Source organism: Hyla sarda, chromosome 3, assembly GCF_029499605.1.
Source record: "Hyla sarda isolate aHylSar1 chromosome 3, aHylSar1.hap1, whole genome shotgun sequence".
NCBI lineage: Eukaryota > Metazoa > Chordata > Amphibia > Anura > Hylidae > Hyla > Hyla sarda.
The window spans coordinates 82,477,598-82,497,302 of record NC_079191.1 but is presented as its reverse complement, the minus strand read 5'-3'; the positions used below and the strand labels follow the sequence as shown (position 1 = coordinate 82,497,302).

At 39.3% G+C, this 19,705-nt stretch overlaps 1 protein-coding gene across 1 annotated transcript in view; it reads right to left on the bottom strand.

Moving 5' to 3' along the window:
* Positions 1-389: 389 nt before the first annotated feature.
* LOC130361435 (serotransferrin-A-like) overlaps positions 390-19,705 on the bottom strand; it is a 46,168-nt gene continuing 26,852 nt past the window's right edge. Inside the window, exons 11-17 of the mRNA XM_056564409.1 lie at positions 18,314-18,346; positions 17,314-17,472; positions 16,133-16,283; positions 13,022-13,089; positions 8,495-8,673; positions 6,164-6,350; positions 390-577 (exon numbers count right to left, since the gene is read on the bottom strand). Coding sequence (XP_056420384.1) covers positions 528-577; positions 6,164-6,350; positions 8,495-8,673; positions 13,022-13,089; positions 16,133-16,283; positions 17,314-17,472; positions 18,314-18,346 — 827 coding nt within the window. The 3' untranslated portion in view covers positions 390-527. The remainder of the gene's footprint in view (positions 578-6,163; positions 6,351-8,494; positions 8,674-13,021; positions 13,090-16,132; positions 16,284-17,313; positions 17,473-18,313; positions 18,347-19,705) is intronic.

Sequence of the window (19,705 nt, the reverse complement as noted above, 5' to 3'; positions counted from 1 at the left end):
TGCTTGGAAGGGACTGGCACCCAGTAGTCGAGACATCATTAAGGGTGGATGGGCAAGTAGGCAGGGAGAGTGTTTCTAGGGACAGCTTAGGGCTCACTCTCCCTGTCCACCCCTGGTCATGACACACTGCTTCAGTATCAGTCTGCTATAGGTTTTCTCAGGTTGCCCTCTCTCCAACTGCCTGTCCATAAGTTATAATTTGAGGTTTACACAGTACAGCTTTATGAATCTAGAAAGCACAGTAGCTGAATATATGCTTTTAGACTATAAGCAGAACTCCATTTATAGATTTTATACCAAACACTTAGTTTCTGTTGTCCTGAGATTAGTACATTAAAGTATTTACACCGTATCAAAATGATGGTGATTCGAGAAGAAAAAAAAATACATTCTGTAAAAGAAAATCTCAATCTATTTATTAAAATAGAAGGGCATGAGACAAGTGTGTGACTGTAGAACAATCGTTTTCATGGAGAAGAACAAGGAGATAACTGGGGAGATATATAGGTGACAATCCTTCACAAAGACTAGACCTTCAAAATCTTGCAGGTGTGGAAGGTGCAGGCTTTCAACAGTTCTGTGCATAAAAATGACAAAAGAACAAAGACAACAATTAGTAACATAGTTCGTAAGGTTGAAAAAAGACCAGAGTCCATCTAGTTCAACCTATATCCCTAATGAGTCCCTACTGAGATGATCCAGGGGAAGGCAAAAAACCCACATACTAGAGGTAAAAATTTCTTCCTGACTCCAATATGGCAGTCAGAATAAATCTCTGGATCAACATGCTGTCCCTAAATATCTACGGTAGTATACATAACCAGCGATGTTATTATTCTCCAAAAAAGCATCCAGACCCCTTTTGAACTCTTTTACAGAGTTCACCATGACCACCTCCTCTGGGAGAGAATTCCATAGTCTCACTGCTCTTACAGTAAAGAACCCCACCTGTACTGGTGTAGAAACCTTCTTTCCTCAAGACGTAGAGGATGCCCCCTTGTTATAGATACAGTCCTGGGTATAAATAGATCATGGGAGAGATCTCTGTACTGTCCCCTGATATATTTATACATAGTTATTTGGTCTCCCCTAAACCTTCTTTTTTCTAAACTAAATAACCCCAATTCTGATAATCGTTCTGGGTGCTGTAGTCCTCCCATTCCCCATATTACTCTGGTTGCCCGTCTTTGAACCCTCTCCAGCTCCACTATATCTTTCTTGTACACTGGTGCCCAGTACTGTACGCAGTATTCTATGTGTGGTCTGACTAGGGATTTGTACAGCGGTAGAATTATTTCCTTGTCGTGGGCATCTATGCCCCTATTGATGCACCCCATGATTTTATTTGCCTTGGCAGCAGCTGCCCAACACTGGTCACTACAGCTAAGTTTACTATTGACTAAGACCTCTAAGTCCTTTTCCACGTCAGTCGTCCCAAGTATGCTCCCATTTAATATATAACCCCGTCTCAGATTTTTCCTCCCTATGTGCAATACCTTACATTTATCAGTGTTGAACCTCATCTGCCACTTCTCAGCCCAAACCCCCAACCTATCCAGATACATTTGTAACAGTGCTCTGTCCTCTATAGTGTTTACCGCTTTACAGAGTTTAGTATCATCTGCAAAGATTGCTACTTTACTATTCAACCCCTCTACAAGGTCATTAATAAATATATTAAACAGGACAGGACCCAATACTGACCCCTGTGGTACCCCATTAGTAACAGTCACCCAATCAGAATAAGTACCATTAATAACCACCCTCTGTTTCCTATCGCTGAGCCAGTTACTTACCATGTCAGTCGTCTCAAGTGTGCTCACATTTAATATATAACTCCGTCTCAGATTTTTCCTCCCTATGTACATTACCTTACATTTGTCAGTGTTGAACCACATCTGCCACTTCTCAGCCCAAACCACCAACCTATCCAGATCCATTTGTAACAGTGCACTGTCCTCTATAGTGTTTACCGCTTTACAGAGTTTAGTATCATCTGCAAAGATTGCTACTTTACTATTCAACCCCTCTACAAGGTCATTAATAAATATATTAAACAGGACAGGACCCAATACTGAACCCTGTGTTACCACACTAGTAACAGTCACCCAATCAGAATAAGTACAATTACTAACCACCCTCTGTTTCCTATCGCTGAGCCAGTTACTTACCCACTTACACACATTCTCCCCCAGCCCAATCCTTCTCATTTTATACACCAATCTTTTATGTGGCACCGTATCAAATGCTTTGGAAAAATCCAGATATACGACATCCAGCGATTCCCCCTGGTCCAGTCTCGAGCTCACCTCCTCATAAAAGCTGATCAGGTTAGTTTGACAGGACCGATCCCTCATAAAGCCATGCTGATATGGAGTCATACATTTATTTGTATCAATGTTCTCCAAAATACCATCTCTTAGAAAACCCTCAAACAATTTACATACAACGGAGGTTAAACTAACAGGTCTGTAATTCCCAGGGTCACCTTTTGTCCCATTTTTAAATATTGGCACCACATTTGCTATGGGCTAGTCCTGGGTAACAGTCCCTGTTACTATAGAGTCCCTGAATATTAAAAATAGGGGTCTGTCTATTACAATACTTAATTCCTTTAGAACTCGGGGGTGAAGGCCATCTGGACCTTGTGATTTGTCTATTTTGATTTTTTGTAGGCGGCACTGTACTTCTTCCTGGGTTAGACAGGTGACCTGTACTGGGGAGTTTACCTTATCTCGCTGTATTTCACCTGGCATTTCATTTTCCACGCTGAATACAGTGGAGAAGAATTTGTTTAATATATTTGGTTTTTCCTGATCCCCGTTTATAATTTCTTCCTCGTCATTTTTTAAAGGGCCAACACTTTCATTTTTGACCTTTTTGCTATTTATATAGTTAAAGAACATTTTGGGGTTAGTTTTACTCTCTTTGGCAATGAGTCTTTCTGTCTCTATTTTTGCAGCTTTTATCTGTATTTTACATATTTTAACTTCTCTATAGCTTTTTAATGCTTCTGCACTGCCGTCCTGTTTTAGTAGTTTAAATGCTTTATTTTTGTCCTTTATTGCCCCTTTAATGTTTTTATTCATCCATATTGGTTTTCTTTTATTTCTGACCCTTCTATTCTCATAAGGTATATACATCTTACAGTGAGAATTTAAGATATTCCTAAAAGTCTCCCATTTAGTGTAAGTATTCATATTTTTGAGGACATTATCCCATTTTATATTGTTAAGGGCTTCTCTGAGTTGATCGAACTTTGCCTTCCTAAAGTTCATTGTTTTTGTGGCCCCTCGAGAGATTCCCTTATTGAAGAACAAGTTATAATGTATTATATTATGATCACTATTTCCTAGGTGTCCTTCTACTTGCACATCAATTACTCTATCAGATCTGTTGGTTAATATTAAGTCTAGTAGGGTGCCCCCTCTGGTCGGGCCCTGCACCATTTGGGACAGATAATTGTCTTTAGTTATAGTCAGAAACCTGTTTCCTTTATGAGATTCACAGGTCTCAGTCTCCCAGTTTATATCAGGATAGTTAAAATCCCCCATTATTATCACCTCATTATGATTTGCTGCCTTGTTTATTTGCTTCAGTAGTTGATCTTCTGCCTCTTCCATTATGTTTGGTGGCTTATAGTAAACCCCTATCCGAATTTTTTTTATTATAATCTCCATATAGTTCTACCCATAATGTCTCCACATTATCGTTTCCCTCCCGTATATCCTCCTGCAGTGCGGCCTTCAGACTTGATTTCACATAAAGACAAACTCCTCCCTCTTTCCGTTTTGTCCGATCCTTCCTGAATAGACTATATCCCTGTATGTTGATCGCCCAGTCACAGCTATCGTCCAACCAAGTCTCTGTTGTACCCACTATGTCATAATTTTCTTCAGACATTAACGACTCCAGTTCCTCTGTTTTATTGGACAGACTTCTGGCATTAGTCAACATGCAATTAATTGGTGTATGTTTCTTCCTATGAAGCCTATCCCTATTAACTATTTTAACCCCTCCCTCCGCTCCTCCCCCAGGTACATTACTAAGTCCCCCCTGAAATTAGATTTCAGCTGATGAAAACATTGGGGTAGCAACAAAAATACTACAGTAATTCCGCTTCTAAACATTTGTCAGTAGACGGTGAAGCCCAACTGTCCCCTCTTTTTCTGTACCAGTCTGTCCTTTGTTCAAGCTTAGTGTTCTTGCTTTTGTGCCATATTATGTATTTTAATCTCTTGTATATGTACAGTGCCCTGTAACTAATGGCGTTCCAAACTAAAAAATAATAGTAATAATAATCCTCATCATTATAATCCAAACCTGTTTTGGCTATACAATATATGTGGAGAAAACACTGTTACCATGAATATAGCTATGTAATTAATATGGGTTTGCCTATTCCCTGCCTGAATGTATTGTACACTTTCTGATGGATTCCATGGCGTGAGGTCTCTATAATATATTGAGTTGACCACTATGGTGTCCCAGCACGGCTGTTTCAGCTACTACTCATTACAGTTGTCGGTTGGCTAAGATAAAGGTTTGCTAGATACATAATATGTAAATCAAGTGCTGCAAGTATGACTATTTGCAGTGTGTAAAGGTATTTTCATTGCTATTTTATGCATACACTAAGCACAGCGCAAAGGGTTAATTTTTTTATGCATCACATTTCTCTGTAGAGCTGGATGGTCAATTTGGTCACATGAAGTCTTCTAGTCAATGAATGCAGGAGCCAATCTCAAGTCCAACCCTCCTTTTCTGAGAAAAAGGGTGGACCTAAGTCTGGTCTTGCGAGATGAGGCCTGGCCTTTGCCAGACCCACATGTCTGTCCCTTAGCCCTGTTATTCCTAAAGAGACAAAATGTAGTAAACCTAGGGTATGCAAATGTCAGCGATCCTTTATAGAGGGAATACCTTTTAACCTGCCAACAAGTTGCTTTTTTTACCCTGATTTCAAGCCCCACAGCAAGGATTCATTTCTACATTGTCTTAGCCTCCAAGTGCTGAACAAGAACACCTCTCTGTTTTTCACTGATTTCTTTATTGGTCTACAGTCGTAGCAGAACCAGGCTCTCTGCCAAGTCAGCTTCCGGGATATGCCTTACAGAGTGTCCTGTCACAGATTACCACCTAAAGAGAAAAGTGGAGTCCTACTGTATTTTACACCAAAGTTGACCACCTCCCCCCCTGCACTAGTTGTTGCACCTAAATTTGCTAAGAACCCCCTTTAGCCTTTATTCTTTGTGGCATACTTTCTACAAGGTGCTGGAAACATTTCTCAGAGATTTTGGTCCATATTGACATGATGGCATCACACAGTTACTGCAGATTTGTCGGCGGCACATCCATGATGACAATCTCCTGATCCAACACATCCCACAGGTGATCTATTGGATTGAGATCTGGTGACTGTGGAGGCCATTGGAGTAATGGAAACTCATTGTCATGTATGAGATGATGTGATGTGACATGGTGCATTATCCTGCTGAAAGTAGCCATGAGAAGATGGTAGTCATAAATGTATGGACATCATCAGCAATAATACTCAGGTAGGCTGTTGTATTTACACAATGCGTTATTGGTATTAAGGGGCCCAAAGTGTGCCAAAAAAAAGCTCCCACATCATTACACCACCAGCCTAAACCATTGATACAAGGCAGGATGGATCCATGCTTTCATGTTATTTACGCCAAAATCGGACCCTGTCATCTCATCAGAGCAGAACAGGATCTTTCAGTTCTCCATTGTCCAACTTTGGTGAGCCTGTGCAAATTGTATTGAGTGGTTATTTGTCTAGTCTGCCCATTCTGCTCTGACATCAAGACATTTTCGTTCAAACAAATTGTGGCTCACTGGATATTTTTTTTTTCAGACCAGTTGCTGCCATGTGATTTGGATGATTAACTACTTGTATAAACAGACAGTTGATCAGGTGTTCCTAATAAAGCCCCCAGGGAATGTATTTATCTATTTATCAGGGACTACTACCCTCATCATCATAACCCTCCATGTTTCTAGGAGCCACAACACTACCACAAAAAAAAAAAAGAAATTTCCAAGAATTCAATGGGACTGGTTAATATTAAAATACAGGTACCTAAGACTCACAGAGAGAAACTGAAGAAAATAATCAAGAAATAAAAAGAAGATAAAGTACCTGATTTGGAACAATTGTTTAGAGAATCCACAGCGTCTGCGTAGTCCTTTCCAAGGAATTCAGGCATACTTCCTTTAATTTCACGTAGACATTCTGTGGAATCCTTGAAGAGCTGATCTCTGCGTCCGTCAGAGGAAAACATTTTAAACATCTGTGAGGAGCCGTCTGTTTTCTTTCCAAATTGAAGCTGAAATATGGATGCATATATTAATATATTAGTAGTTTTTTTCTAGTAGCCGAATCAAATTACTTTTAATACCTCAGTTCACACTGCATATAATTTCCTGGATATATTTTATTTTACTTGCGCATTTTCATTCATAGTCGTCTGTAATTTTGTTGATTATGAACAAAAATGCACACGGAAAAAAACAAATCGGGAACGTTTCTGCAGTGTTAACTGTTCTAACTTAGCCTAAGAATGCACATATATGCCATAATATTTATCCTTATGCTACTATATAGCTGTATTTTGTTCTGCTTTGTGTGTACTTTATACGTGTGCAAAAATACCTGGCAACAAGCTGGCTGCAAAGGCATATAGGGCTTAGGTAACCCTCCTTGGCAGTGGGGTCATGTGACAGCTACAAGATATGCTTGGTGTTCCCTGATGCCATCTCATTGTTTTTTTGCTTTTATTGTGCAAAGGTGGCTCGCAAAAACCTGGCGATGTTCGAAAGTTCAGTGAGCCGCCGTCACCCCGAAATCCGGATTAAATCCAGCTTGGCAGGGATCGGCTCGCTCATCTCTATTGGATACTATGGTCTTAGCTACTTAAGATCATTTACAAGATCTTCCTGTTCAGCTCTGGGCTGAGTTCTCAATGTTTTCATGATTTCTCGAATGACGTGAGATCTTGCATAGAGCCCCCGACTGAGGGAGATTGACAATTATTCTGTGTTATATTCATTTGCTAATAATCATACTAATTTTAGGTCGACAATCTTGTCCCTGAGATCCTTGGACAGCTCTTTGGTCTTGGCCATAGTGGAATTTAATTAATTGACTGCTTCTGTAGACAGGTGCCACATGGAACAAGTTGAGATTAGGAGCACTCTCTTTAAGCGTGTGCTCCTAATCTCAACTTGCTACCTGTATAAAAGACATCTGGGAGCCAGAAATCTTGTTGATTCATAGGGGATCAAATACTAAAATGCAAATCAATTCATATCTTATTTGAAATTCACTTTACTGGATTATTTTATTGTTATTCTGTTTTCACAGTTCAAAAAAAACATTCAATTAAAGTTATAGACAGAGCATTACTTTGTCAGTGGGAAAACATACAAAATGGTCAGGGCATCAAATACATTTTTCCTTCACTGAATATTAGTTAATAAGAAAATCCTTCCAACAAAAACCCAAAACATTTTCTTGTGAGTTCAGAAACACTAATTGTCGCTGATTGAACCATTGCTGCCAATGGCAGTGACACATAACATTTTTTTTTTTTAAAGCCACGGCCTCCTTACTTGTCAGGTGCAAAACCTATTGCTACTCCCAAAAAGGGATTTTTGGAACACTTGGAAAAAGCCATTTTTTCTTGGTAGCAAACAAATTCTGTTTCTGCAGTGTGTACTTCAACAAGCTGTTACTTACCACAAGTACCACATGTTGCCGCAACTTTCACATTTTAGGTCCGAATTTATTTGATCAGAAGCACACTTTTTGAAAAAAGGGCCCAAGGAGGTGACCAGTGACTTAGAGACCTTAAGGGCTTGCTCGGACTTGTACTAGGACTAGGCAATTTAGTGCAGGCCACGGTGCTTGACAATTTGACAGAGACTGACTTGAGTGATGATGGACAAAGCTGCAGGTTTAGTTTACTTGCACTTGACTGTGGCTGCAGGACTTGACTTGAGGCCTCCAATACTCTGGACACACACACTAGGCACGACTGCACTGGACCTTAGCAGAAGAGCAGAGCTCAAAGAGAGAAAGAAGCTATCTCCAACCAGGGCTTATATGGGGGAGACTAGCAGGGAGCCCATAGGTCACTCTTGAGATCACCTGGTCACTGGTACCTTCTGGGTAACAATCACATGACAGATCACATGGTATAACATTACATTACATTTTATAACACTTTACATGGTAAAACATATTTACAATGGGCCTTGGGGACAATGAAGGAGGCTGCCTGACAGGACAGCAGGAGCACGGGGTAACACCTACCGTACTGGGCCACCACACTGCGGAAGCAAAATTTTGAAAACTTTGCCCAACACTATACATCACATTTGGATGGTGCAAAGTAGGGGTAAAATTTTTTGAAAGATTTTTTTTTTCCCACAGAAAAAAACAAAGACCCATAATGCCTCTTTATCTTACCTGCTGAGCTTCAAGAATGCTTACAACCGCCTCCTTTCTTTCTGATAAAGTAGCAACAGCATGAGCTGGTACCTCAGCAAGATGACAAGTTTTATATTCAGACACGGGTTTCTTAGTGCCATCTCTGCACAGAAGACGGAAATCATCCAGTTTCTTATTCTTCAGCCATGAAGGATTATCTAGAAAGAAGGTACCATGACAATGCAGCTTAGTAAGGATCATTTAAATGGGTACTGTCAGATACAAAACTTTTTATATGCTGTACATCTTGGCAAAACCTTTCTAATATAATTCATAAGAAATTTTTTATTTCCTTTTTTATAGAACGCCACTGGGGGTCCCCATACATTCCAGCACATAATCCTGCAGCATCATCTTTGTCCAGGCTGAAGCACAGGCGTGGACAAAGTCCAGTTAGTGAGGGTGGGACTAGCACTTTTCTGTGCTCACTCATGTCCTATCAGACTGCAGCATGCAAAAAAAGGGAGGAGGGGGTTGCAGAGCAGCCTGTGGTGATTGGGTGGAGAGACCCAGCACTCAGGGAGGATGATGAGTCATGCAGAGTGAGGACACCCCCCTCCAAACCACAAAATGACAAAGCAAGAGAGCAACAGAAAGAAGAATGAGTGAATTATATGTGCTAGACACATAAAAATGTAGGTAATAAGTAACCTCTAACTTTTTTTTGTGGGCTATGACAAGTACGCTTTAAAGGGGTACTCTGCCCCTAGACATCTTAACCCCTGTCCAAAGGATAGGGGATAAGATATCTGATCGCGGAACCCCCGCAATCTCCTGCACGCCACCCCAGAATTCTGAAATTTTCATTCCGAACACTGGGTTCTGGGCCTATGGGGGCTATAACATTGCAAAGAGTCATAAATACTCCCCTTTTCCCATAAAAAATAAAATAAAATTTTAAACAAAAATAAACATATGTGGTATCGCCGAGTGTGTAAATGTCCAAACTATAAAAATATATTGTTAATTAAACCGCACGTTCAATGGTGTACACGTAAAAAAATTCAAAACTCCAAAATAGCATATTTTTGGTACCTTTTTATATCATTATATCAAAAAATGAATAAAAAGCAATTGAAAAGTCAGATCAAAACAAATATGGTACCGATAAAAACTACAGGTCACGCGCAAAAAATCATGCATCCCCATATGCAGAAAAATAAAGAGGTTATTTTTAAACGAATACATTTTCCTGCATGTAGTTATGATTTTTTCCAGAAGTACGACAAAATCAAACCTTCATAATTAGGGTATCATTTTAACCGTATGGACCTACAGAATAATGATAAGGTATTATTTTTACCGAAAAATGCACTGTGTAGAAACGAAAGCCCCCAAAAGTTACAAAATTGCTTTTTTTTCTTCAATTTTGTCGCACAATGATTTTTTTTCTGATTTGCTGTGGATTTTTGGGTAAAATGACTAATGTCACTGCAAAGTAGAATTGGTGGCGCATAAAATAAGCCATAATATGGATTTTTAGGTGGAAAATTGAAAGAGTTATAATTTTTAAAAGGTAAAGAGGAAAAAACGAAAATGCTTAAACTGAAAAAACGCATCCTTAAGGGGTTAAAAAAATATAACTGTTTGTCCTCTCCTGACTCCTATACCATTTTTTTTCTCTATGTGGGGCTGTATGAGGACTATTTTATTTATGCTGTAATCTTTAGTTTTTATTGGTAATATTTAGTTTTAACTTTTAGTATCTTATAACTTTTTTCTCAAGTGACTAAAAAACAGCAATGCTGGGCTTTTTTTATTTATTTTTTATAAAACATTTACCGGTATGTTATTTACCATTTGGTTTTATTAACATTTTATTTTCATAGTTTAGACTATTCTGCACGTGACAATACCAAATATGTTCAGGTTTTATTTTTGTTTTCATTATTTTATTGGAAAAATTGGCAAAGGGGAGTGATTTAAACTTTTATTAGGGGTGGGGCTTGCTAACACTTTTTTTTTCACTATTTATTATTCCCCACCCATAGGAGTCTATTAATTGGAATTAAGGACCTCCAGCCATCATTAGGATGATCAGGACCTTGTGATTGTGCTGCAGAGGTCTTGATTGCCCCCCCCAAAAGGGGGACTGTGTGCAAATGGCTGTCTGGGTATGCTGGGAGTTGTAGTTTTGCAACAGCTTGAGGCACACAACTACAACTCCCAGCATGCTCAGACAGCCGTTTGCAGCCGGGCATGCTGAAAGTTGTAGTTTTGCAATATCTAGAGGACTACAGTTTGGAGACCACTACACAGTGGTCTCCACCACTCCGTGTCATCCAGAAATCAGACCACGTCTTACCACGGCAGACAGGCAAGTTCCATCACCTCCTATCGCATTAACTTGCGTACCGCTCCAGGATCGCAGGTACTTTCCATCCAGCAGGCCGGGCGCATACCCGTGCCACTTTGTGTATTGACTGCAAATATCAATTCTCCTGCATCTCATTTTCTGCAATACTAGGATCTGACATTTCAGACACATCCTAACCCTGCAGCACCGCTGTCAAACTTTGAATATTGCAAAAAAAAAATACATTATCAGCTAAATTGCAGAATTCTCATGCATCTTATCAAAATGTATATTTATAGCATTTTATAACTTATTTTAATCTATTTCATTTAATCTGTAAGTCTCTGACCCTGTAGCAAGGCCCCTGCTCAGGGTACAGCGTTTTATTGTGTTATTGTATGAATTAAATGATACTGTATAACCAGCGGCATCTCCAGTCTTATAATATATATCATTTCCCATTTTATTGCAAATTACCCCTAAATCATACAACCATCTCACTAACCGTTCCTTGAGGTCTGAATACCCATTTTTATTCTGTTTACATATTATTGGCACTACAGGTGCGGTCCATTCAGAACCTCGGTACAGTTGGGACATTTATTATCTTATTGGGCAACCACCCACCTTTTCTCTTCTAGAACATAGAGTGGCCTGACCTTATGTATCCCTGCTACGGATGTAATGCTCCTTATTGGAGCTTGTGTTTCCTGGCTTGAAGCAGTATCAGCTGACAACCAATAGGACTAACCCCTCCCTCTGACCCCTAGGCACGAAGCAAACATTTTGTAGTATTATGCAACATTGAGTGGTCTCGGCCCTCATTTTTGGCTGTTGCATGACAATAGGCATCCTGCTCTAACTACCAGGAGCAGAGAAATCTCTGAACCCTGTAGTTTATCCCCTTAGATGCCAGGGTCATATTGGGGGACATTTATCAAAGCATTTAGTAGGTTTTTTTGCTTAAAATTGTCTCAAAAAAGTCACACTTTTTGCATGTTCAGTGTCCAAAGCAAAAAGTGATTTTTGACTTGCAGTGGTCAGAGATTTTTCAAGTGCGAAAGTCGCAAAAAAGTCGCATTGCATGAAAAAACCTACTAAATTTACTCCAGTTCAGACATGGAGCAGAAAAAGCCACTACCAAAGCAAAAAAAGAAAAATTGCTTACATGAAAGAAATTTATCAACAGGCTGAAAGCAGTTGATAAATAATTTGCACATAAGCAAAAAAAATTGTAAGAAAAAAATAACTAAAAAAGGAATACATAAGCAAACATTGATAAATGTCCCCCATTGTGATTTGACCTTTTCTTAGTGGTTTCTGGGCATCTGTCACCCCTTTGGCACCCAGTTCTCACGATCACTTAATTTTAGATGGGTTTCCATGGTAGCAGGAGGCCCAAGAAGGCCCCCATGTATGCCAAGTATTTGCACCTACTCCCAGCAGGGCCACATGGGTTGCCTGTCAGCTTTATGTTGCCTGTCAGCATTATGTGAGTGACTGCTGTACTTTGATTATCTGCCTCCCAAAAAATAAATCAAAATTACATATGTACCCCCAAAATAGTGTCATTGAAAAAATGATACCATTAGTCCTGCTAAAAATAAGCCCCATATTAGTAATTCAACAGAAAAATAAAAAAGTTATGGTTCATGGAAGATGATAAAATGAAGGACATTGCTTGATTATTAAAAGGTTAATTAAGGTGGCCAGTGATTGGTCCCTGCAGGTCTTTATTTACATTGACTGAAGTGGTGACGTGCCACAGAAAAAATGTGACCGCTCAATCCAATCACCACACTGCTCACAACAGGTACTGCTGAGATGAAAGAAAATAGCCTATATATAGTAAGACTATTGGATTCAAATGAGCCAAAATTGTGGTGCACAAAAAATAGGACACCATTACTAAGCAATGTGAACAAAAAACAACAGAAACTGTTCCTCAAGGGCATGGCTCACCAGAAAGGGGCGTGGTGTGGGTAGAGAGCTGGTAAATCAAATACATTTGGTCTATATTTAGAATACACAGTGCAAATTTAGATTTCACAGTCTACATGTGCACAATATTTACCCTTCAGCCTGAGCCAATGTGATATTTTGAAGGCTGTCCATCTAAGTTTTTTCCATTAGATTTACAATCAGATAGTTTAGGTAACCCCCCCCCCCCCTCCCTAATCTGTGTACAAAGTGTGAAGGGAAATTCTTACCATTAATGATCTCAAAGATTGTCGATTGCTTCACAAAAGCAACATCTGCATCTGCCTCAAGTAGGCACCTTAAGGGAGTAAGAGAAATATGTCACGTTTTTTTCAGGAAATCGTTCCCTCTTTGATTAATGAAGGGTGTATTCACACGTACAGTGTCCTGCGCATATTTGATTTGCAGGATTTGATGCTGCAGATTTGAAGCTGTGTTTAGTAATTTAGTTTATTCTACAGCACACAATCTAAAGCTTCAAATCCTGCACATCAAATATGCAGGAAACTGTACATGTGAATAGACCATAAAACAGTTTTATAATATGAGAAAGATGGAAAATACTTTATGAAATCCACCACAAATTCACCCTCTGACCTGAAGAATTGGCTGAGTTTAAAGTCAGGCAATCTGTAAAGTCTTTCCCACCTAATTTCTCCTGACACGTCATAGTGACTCAATAGATCATTTAGCATGGATTTCACCTCAAAACTAGGCACACAATGAATAGATATCTTTCTAGACATCAGTCTCATGATGACAACCCTTGTCTATGTGGTGACCCAGTACAGAATATAGCAGTCTGCCCATCCTGTGTGGCAGATGTTGCCTTCAGTGTCCGTTTTGGGCCCACATTACTCAGGACTCAAAATAATGCAATGTTATGTTATGATTAATGTTCTGGCATTTTCTGCGTACCTGTAGCTTTAAGCCTCTTAAACCTGTTGTTAGGGGAGTGTGCATGGGGTAAACCATGTGTCTTGTCAGCCCAATGGGAATCCTAAAAATCTGCCCCTTATATAGTGTGGTAGGAGTTCAGAGTTCAATGTTTAGCTGAGGTACAGTTTTGAGAAAGTCTGAAGAGAGAGTGTGAGGTGTTCTGAGGAGGCCTCAAGTCTAATCCTGCAACCAGGCATCTTCTAAAGCAAATCCCCTGCACCCAGGTGAATGTCAATCCTAGCGGTAAGCACTAAAGTCCCGGGGATCCAAGTCAGTCAAGTCAGTCTTTTAAACCAGTCATTCAAGTCTCTAAAGTCAGCGTGGGTTGCCATACAACAAGTCAATCATATACAGCACAATCAACTAAAAGTCCCAGCAAGCGGATAAACTTCCAAGGTTTACCCTGCACCTCCCTTTGCACTAATCTGAGCTGTAACGGATTTTACCATTTATCCTGCCTCAGTAAAGTCAGTTTATCCGTATCCTTGCATTGGAGTATTCATTGCCCCGTGCCTGGCCCAGGCCCAGGAGAAGCTGGCTCAACCTCGGACGGTGTATAGGCTAACCGTGCCCTGGCATCACGAAAAGGTTAATTTGCTGCCACATAAGGGCATATGGATCTGATAGATAAGGTCCAGTACTGGGAACCCCTGTCATGAGCAAGAATCAAGAGCCACATTGTAAGGGTATGTTCACATGGGAAAAACATGTTCCAGTATAAAGTGCTGCACTATAGCTGTCTCTATGTCATGGGCATCCCAGGAAGGAGTAATGGGGAACAGTCCTGAAGCTCCTATTGACTTCAATGTGAGCTTCTGCACTGAATCGAGCATAAAAGATGAAATGTCCCTTCTTTTATTTGTGTTTACTAGTGTTGGGCGTGAATATTCGAATTTGGTATTTTTATCGTGAATATCGGATATTTGCGAATTCGCAAATATTGCAAATATATTCGCTATATATTCGAAATTGCGAATATTCGCATTTTTTCCCACATATGCGCATATGTGAATATTCGCATATGTGAATATTTGCATATGGGCATATTTGCATATGGGAATATTCGTATACGTGAATTTTCACATATTCCTTCTTTTCACTTGTGGGAAAACTACAATTATGCAAATACACTTGACAGAGGTTATCAACAACATCCCTAGCAACCAATAGTAAAGTTGCCCACCCTCTCACTGATATCTTCATCGAATGCGTGAATATGCGAATATTCACATATGCGAATATAATGAATACATGAAATTTGCGAATATAGGATGAATATTCGTCTATATATTCGCGAAATATCGCAAATTGGAATATGGGCAATGCAGCTCATCACTAGTGTTTACCTGGCTCCAATTGAAGTCAATGACAGGAAGGTTTTGGACACATTAAAGGGGTACTCCCATGGAAAACTTTTTTTTTTATAAATCAACTTGTGCCAGAAAGGTAAACAGATTTGTAAATCACTTCTGTTAAAAAAATCTTAATCCTTCCAGCACTTTTTCGGGGCTGTATACTAAAGAGAAATCCAAAAAAGAGATGCATCTCCTGTGTTGTCCTGACCACAGTGCTCTCTGCTGACCTCTGCTGTGCATTTTAGGAATTATCTAGAGAAGAAGAAAATCCCCATAGCAAACATATGCTTCTCTGGACAGTTCCTAAAATGGACAGCAGAGGTCAGCAGAGAACACTGTGGTCAGGACATCACAGGAAATGCATTTCTTTTTGGATTTCTCTTTAGTATACAGCCCCTAAAAAGTACTGGAAGGATTAAGATTTTTTAATAGAAGTGATTTACAAAATCTGTTTAACTTTCTGGCACCAGTTGATTTAAAAAAAAAAAAAAAAAAAAAGTTTTCCACGGGAGTACCCCTTTAAAACAGAGCCTTTATTCCCCATGTGATTATACCCTTACAGAGCCATCTGCTCTTCTTGGCTGGTACAGTCTTGCTTTACATGGATAGCTGCTTTACTTTCAGAGTGGCGCAGTTGCCCCTAGCAACCAATCAGCTTGCTTCTTTATTTTTAAAAAGCCCTCTAAATCCCCTCTGCCTGGCCAGTTTGCAACCACCCTGTTTGACTTATAACGAATAGATAAGGAAGACATGGGCTGGACTTACCTGTGCTTTTGCCATGCTAGGGAATGCCCACTGGGCTTTTGAGCCTAATTTGCATATTAACAAAATGGTTTTTCTTTTGCTGATGGAAAGGACTATTCAAATACATAAGGTATATCTGAAATCATGAAGACAAGCCCTATCTAGCCATGTGCGTAATATGCTATTTTTCTGCTGTTCTTTGGGGCCTCTCAGACACCAAGCCCTGGGAAAAGCTGCTACTTTGTCCCCCCTTTAGCTACATCCCTTCCCACAGCTTTCGAGCACGGATATTATTACTCATACCTTATTGCTCCATGATAGCCATACAACAGTTCCCTAGTATTTGCTGAACACTTTGAGTCATCCAGTGATTTTGATGGGTCGCCAGCGCACAGTTTGCAGAGATTAGATTTAGGATCAGAACCAGGGGCACAGCTCGCAGAAAAGTAAGTTGCTATAAAATGAAGAAAATAAAAATCTAAGTAAATGTATGTTCTACTATGTCACTACAGATGGTATGATATCTGCTGGTGATGGGCACATCACAGATTTAACGACAGATTATTTAACATATGAGCCCAGTTCTATAGTTAGGCTGTGTTCACACATACAGGTTTTCAATTGCAATAAATAAAGACAAAGTCAGGAATGGATTTTGAAAAAATTTCCCCCTTGAGATCTGACTTTTGGCTCAGAGCGCTAACCAAGTACAGATGACGATGTGCATCAAAGACGGTGAAGAAATAAAAGTGTTTATTAGGAGATAAAGATAGGGGCAACACATTTCAGGAGGACTACTCCTCCCTTCATCAGTTTTATTCTAATCTTCTTACTCAATCTAGTCCCACCTCTCCATAATAGACCCGGTACTGACAGCCAAGCAGCTCCCAGGTCCCGGACATAAGAACCCAAGTCTATAATAAAAGCTATAAACAGTGTTGTGCCTGCTAGCGCAACACAACAAGGTAAGCACCTTCTATACTTTTTACCTTGGGAATCATCCACCACAAAGATCACAGCACTATAAAGCCCCATTCTCTGTCTTTTTTTCTGCTACATTTGCATAGATTTATTTAAATTTACTTAAGAGCCAGTTCCTAAAACATGTTCTTATTTCCTAATCAGTTTTTTTTTTCAATGTAATTTTTTTTTATATTCTTGCCTGGGCTGTTGTTAACAGCATTTAGTGATGTGCTTTACAGCAAGCCCCATAGACATAGACACAATAAATATCTCCAGACCCTATTCTTGAATATAAGAAAAACACATCAGATTGGTAACAAAACTGGACCCAGAAATAAATATATTAATGATATGATGTATTGATCCTGCGAGGTTTGTCAGAGATTATGCTACAATATTCATTTTTCTGGATGTAGACATGAAAACCAGAATTTTAATGCAAAATTTATTTTTTGTTTCCCTATTTGTCTATCCTTATTTTAAATCAATGCCCACTGTTGGAGTTAAGACAGGACACTTACACATATCACAAACGCCAGTTTCCTTATGAATGAGACCAATAGGGATATTCCATCCAGCAGTGCGTCCAACGGCTGTGTGGCATGATTTTTTGCCTCTAAGATTATTCCATGAGATGTCCTGGTTCTCTGCCTTTACAATGGCAACAGCATAATATGAGCCTTTGTAGAGAGAATGAGATGGATTTTTTAAGTAGCTTCAAAGTAACTTTAAAGCAGAATCTAGCTACAAGTCATTTAGATCCTAAAAAGAGTAAGTGTTCTTCTTTGGACGCCGTTTTTATTCAAGATAGACTTATATTTTGCTGAACAATTTCTTAATATATATTACTCATGGCTCTTTTTTAAAGGGGTACTCCAATGGAAAACTTTTTTTTTAAATCAACTGGTGCCAGAAAGTTAAACAGATTTGTAAATCACTTCTATTAAAAATTCTTAATCCTTCCAGTACTTTTTAGGGGTTGTATACTAAAGAGAAATCCAAAAAATAAATGCATTTCCTCTGATGTCATGACCACAGTGCTCTCTGCTGACCTCTGCTGTCCATTGTAGGAACTGTCCAGAGCAGCATATATTTGCTTTGGGGATTTTCTCCAGCTCTGGACAGTTCCTAAAATGGACAGCAGAGGTCAGCAGACAGCACTGTGCTCGTGACATAAGAGAAAATGCATTTCTTTTTTGGATTTCACTTTAGTATATAGCCCCTAAAAAGTACAGGAAGGATTAAGATTTTTTTTAATAGAAGTGATTTACAAATCTGTTTAACTTTCTGGCGCCAGTTGATTAAAAAAAAAAAAAAATGGTTTCCACGGGAGTACCCCTTTAAGTTTAACACTTCAGCTTCCATGTATAGATGTAGAGCAGCCCCCAATAGAGGGAGCTAAGGAGCATATTGCATATTGAGAAAAAAAACACATCTTGACAGACTATAAACATCATATTTTAGGAAAAAATATATATAAATTCTAGATAAATATAAATGATCTTTTATATTTTTCCATACCTGTTGTTGTTCCTGTTCCTTTGCATTCACTAGCTGTAAGAAATTACAATAGAAACCAAGATATCAGTAAATAATATGATATATGCTCTGTAACATTACACATCATGATAAAAATTTGCACAAAATTGCAGCAGAAATCTCTTTTTGACTGCGACATGAACCCACATTACAAATAATTAAAAAAAAGATTCAACATCAATCATTATAGCCATCTGGTCTTGCTCGACATGCTTTACTGGAAGAATTTTAAAGGGGTATTCCAGGAAAAAAACTTATATATATATATATATATATATATATATATATATATATATATATATATAAATATATATATATATATATATATATATATATATATATATATCAACTGGCTCCAGAAAGTTAAACAGATTTGTAAATTACTTTTATTAAAAAATCTTAATCCTTCCAATAATTATCAGCTGCTGAAGTTGACTTGTTCTTTTCTGTCTGGCCATAGTGCTCTCTGCTGCCATCTCTGCTTGTCTCAGGAACTGCACAGAGTAGAATAGGTTTGCTATGGGGATTTGCTTCTGCTTGGACAGTTCCCGAGACACGTGTCATCAAAGAGCACTTAGACAGAAAAGAACAACTCAACTTCAGCAGCTAAAAAGTACTGAAAGGATTTAAAAAAATTAATAGAAGTAATTTACAAATCTGTTTAACTTTCTGGAGCCAGTTGATATATAAAAAAAAGTTTTTTTCCTGGATAAACCCTTTAAGACATACAGTAGCAATGCTTCTAAATGAAAAGAAAGTGGTCTAGAGAAGTGCATTTGCGCAGATTAAACAACAGTCATTAAAGGGGTACTCCGGCGCTAAGACATCTTATCCCCTATCCAAAGGAAAGGGGATAAGATGCCTGATCACGGGGGTCCTGCCGCTGGGGACCCCCGTGATCTTCCACGCTGCACCCCATTAGAATCAGCCCCTGGAGCTGTCACGCCCCCTCTATAGGCTTGCATTGAGGGGGCAGAGCCGTGACATCACTATGTTCCATCCCCGTGATCGCTAGTAATCAGACCCGGAGCGAGCACGCTCCAGGGGCTGATTCTAATGGGGTGCGGCGTGGAAGATCACGGGGGTCCCCAGCGGCGGGACCCCCGCGATCAGGCATCTTATCCCCTATACTTTGGATAGGGGATAAGGGGTCTTAGCGCCGCAGTACCCCTTTAAGCCTGCACCAGGGTCTATACTTGTCTGTCCTGAAATAAAAAAAAGTCGTTCTGCACATTATTGGTGAGTGCCACAGTTTTTTTAATTTCCATTTGGATGCATTTCTTAAAGGGAAACTGACAACAGTGTCACCCACACTAATCTACTGGTACAGGCTAATTCTCATATGTAAATTTGTTTCTTTGGTGCACTCAGGTG